Source organism: Naegleria gruberi (genome assembly GCF_000004985.1).
Source record: "Naegleria gruberi genomic scaffold NAEGRscaffold_520, whole genome shotgun sequence".
Classification (NCBI taxonomy): Eukaryota; Heterolobosea; class Eutetramitea; order Acrasida; family Naegleriidae; genus Naegleria; species Naegleria gruberi.
The window spans coordinates 1-1,501 of record NW_003162979.1 but is presented as its reverse complement, the minus strand read 5'-3'; the positions used below and the strand labels follow the sequence as shown (position 1 = coordinate 1,501).

Sequence of the window (1,501 nt, the reverse complement as noted above, 5' to 3'; positions counted from 1 at the left end):
ATGGCTCGCCACGTTACCGTCTCGGGAGGAATCGAACCTCCGTCAATGGATTCAAAGTCCACTATGCTACCATTACACCACGAGACGAGCACATAAAATTAGTTGATAAACCATATTTGATAAACTAATCATGAAATCTAATATAATATAAATTACAAATACAATTTTATTTCTAATAAATAAAAGGTACCAATCTAAAAGGAACTAAATTACAATATTTAATATAATCACTATTATTCATATTTAAATTATTTCTTTCATTTTCCAAATTAATAATATCAATAACATTACAAATAAATATAATAAACGAAATAATATTAATATTTAAAATAAAAATAGAAAATATAATTAATAATTCACCAAATAAATCAATATTTCTACATGTTAACCATCCACTATCAGCTAAAATATAATTTCCATCTTTGGAAGATATAAATCTAGGTGTTTTTGTAGAATTAAATAAAAAATATGGAAATGATTTAATATTAGTAGTAGCAGTATTATTAAAAGAAATATAATTTCTAAAATATTTATATTGTAAATTTGATATTGTCCATATATAGTAACCTAATAAAAATATACAAATAGATAAAATATTAATTTCATTAAAATTCATATTTAATAAATTTAATGTATTTAAAAATGCTAATCTATTGATTGATAATTTAATATTATTTAAAAATACAAAATTACAAATTAATAAATTATAAATAATATTTAAATTTCCTAATAAAGAAAAATCATTTAATTGATAATATTTAAATAAAATACTAATTGATAAAATACTAAATAAATTATAATGATTAAATTCCTTAACTTTAATAAAATTATTTAATAAAATAGTAACTGTAAATAAAGAAATATAATGTTCATAAAATTCCGTAATTGGAAATAAATTAGTAAAATGTAAAATTAAAATACTTGATAAATTTAATAACCAATTTAAATATAAATTATAATTAAATACATTTAATAAATTAATAATATTTGAAATACTTAATAAAATAATTATATTGAAATCTTTAGGAATTCCATAATTGTAAATAGGTGTTAATATTTGATCTTTAAAAAATAAATAAAAATTAGAAATTGAATTTGGATATATTAATGTATTATTATGAAATTTAACACAAATAAATAAATAATATGTTAATAAAATATATAAAATATTATTTTTATAAAATAAATTAAATTGTTTACTATTTAAATTTAAATTTTCATTAATATCAGTTATATCTTCATTTAGAAATGTATTACTTCTATTATATAAAATATTATCATCAAATTGATGTTGTTGTTTTAATAATAAATTAGATTTAGGTGGTGTATCAAATATAGTTAATTCTTCATAAACTTGTTCTTCATCTTCAGGTAAAACATTTGGATTTTGAATTAATAAATTATTATCACCTTGAACATTGAATGTTCTACTAGTAGTTGTTGAACGTTTATGAATTGGTTCTTGTCGTGGTTGGAAAAGAGTGTTTTCAACCATTTTTTA

At 17.6% G+C, this 1,501-nt stretch overlaps 1 protein-coding gene and 1 non-coding gene across 2 annotated transcripts in view; both read right to left on the bottom strand.

The window, feature by feature from the left end:
• The window catches only part of NAEGRDRAFT_76858 (uncharacterized protein), a gene marked incomplete at both ends in the record, with an annotated part of 4,173 nt that extends 2,678 nt beyond the window's left edge, over window positions 1-1,495 (bottom strand). Inside the window, one exon of the mRNA XM_002668185.1 lies at window positions 1,201-1,495. Within this exon, the coding sequence (XP_002668231.1) occupies window positions 1,201-1,495 (295 nt within the window). The remainder of the gene's footprint in view (window positions 1-1,200) is intronic.
• On the bottom strand, window positions 17-87 carry NAEGRDRAFT_t898. Its single transcript has one exon. It is a non-coding gene; the product is annotated as a tRNA-Gln (tRNA).
• Window positions 1,496-1,501: the final 6 nt, after the last annotated feature.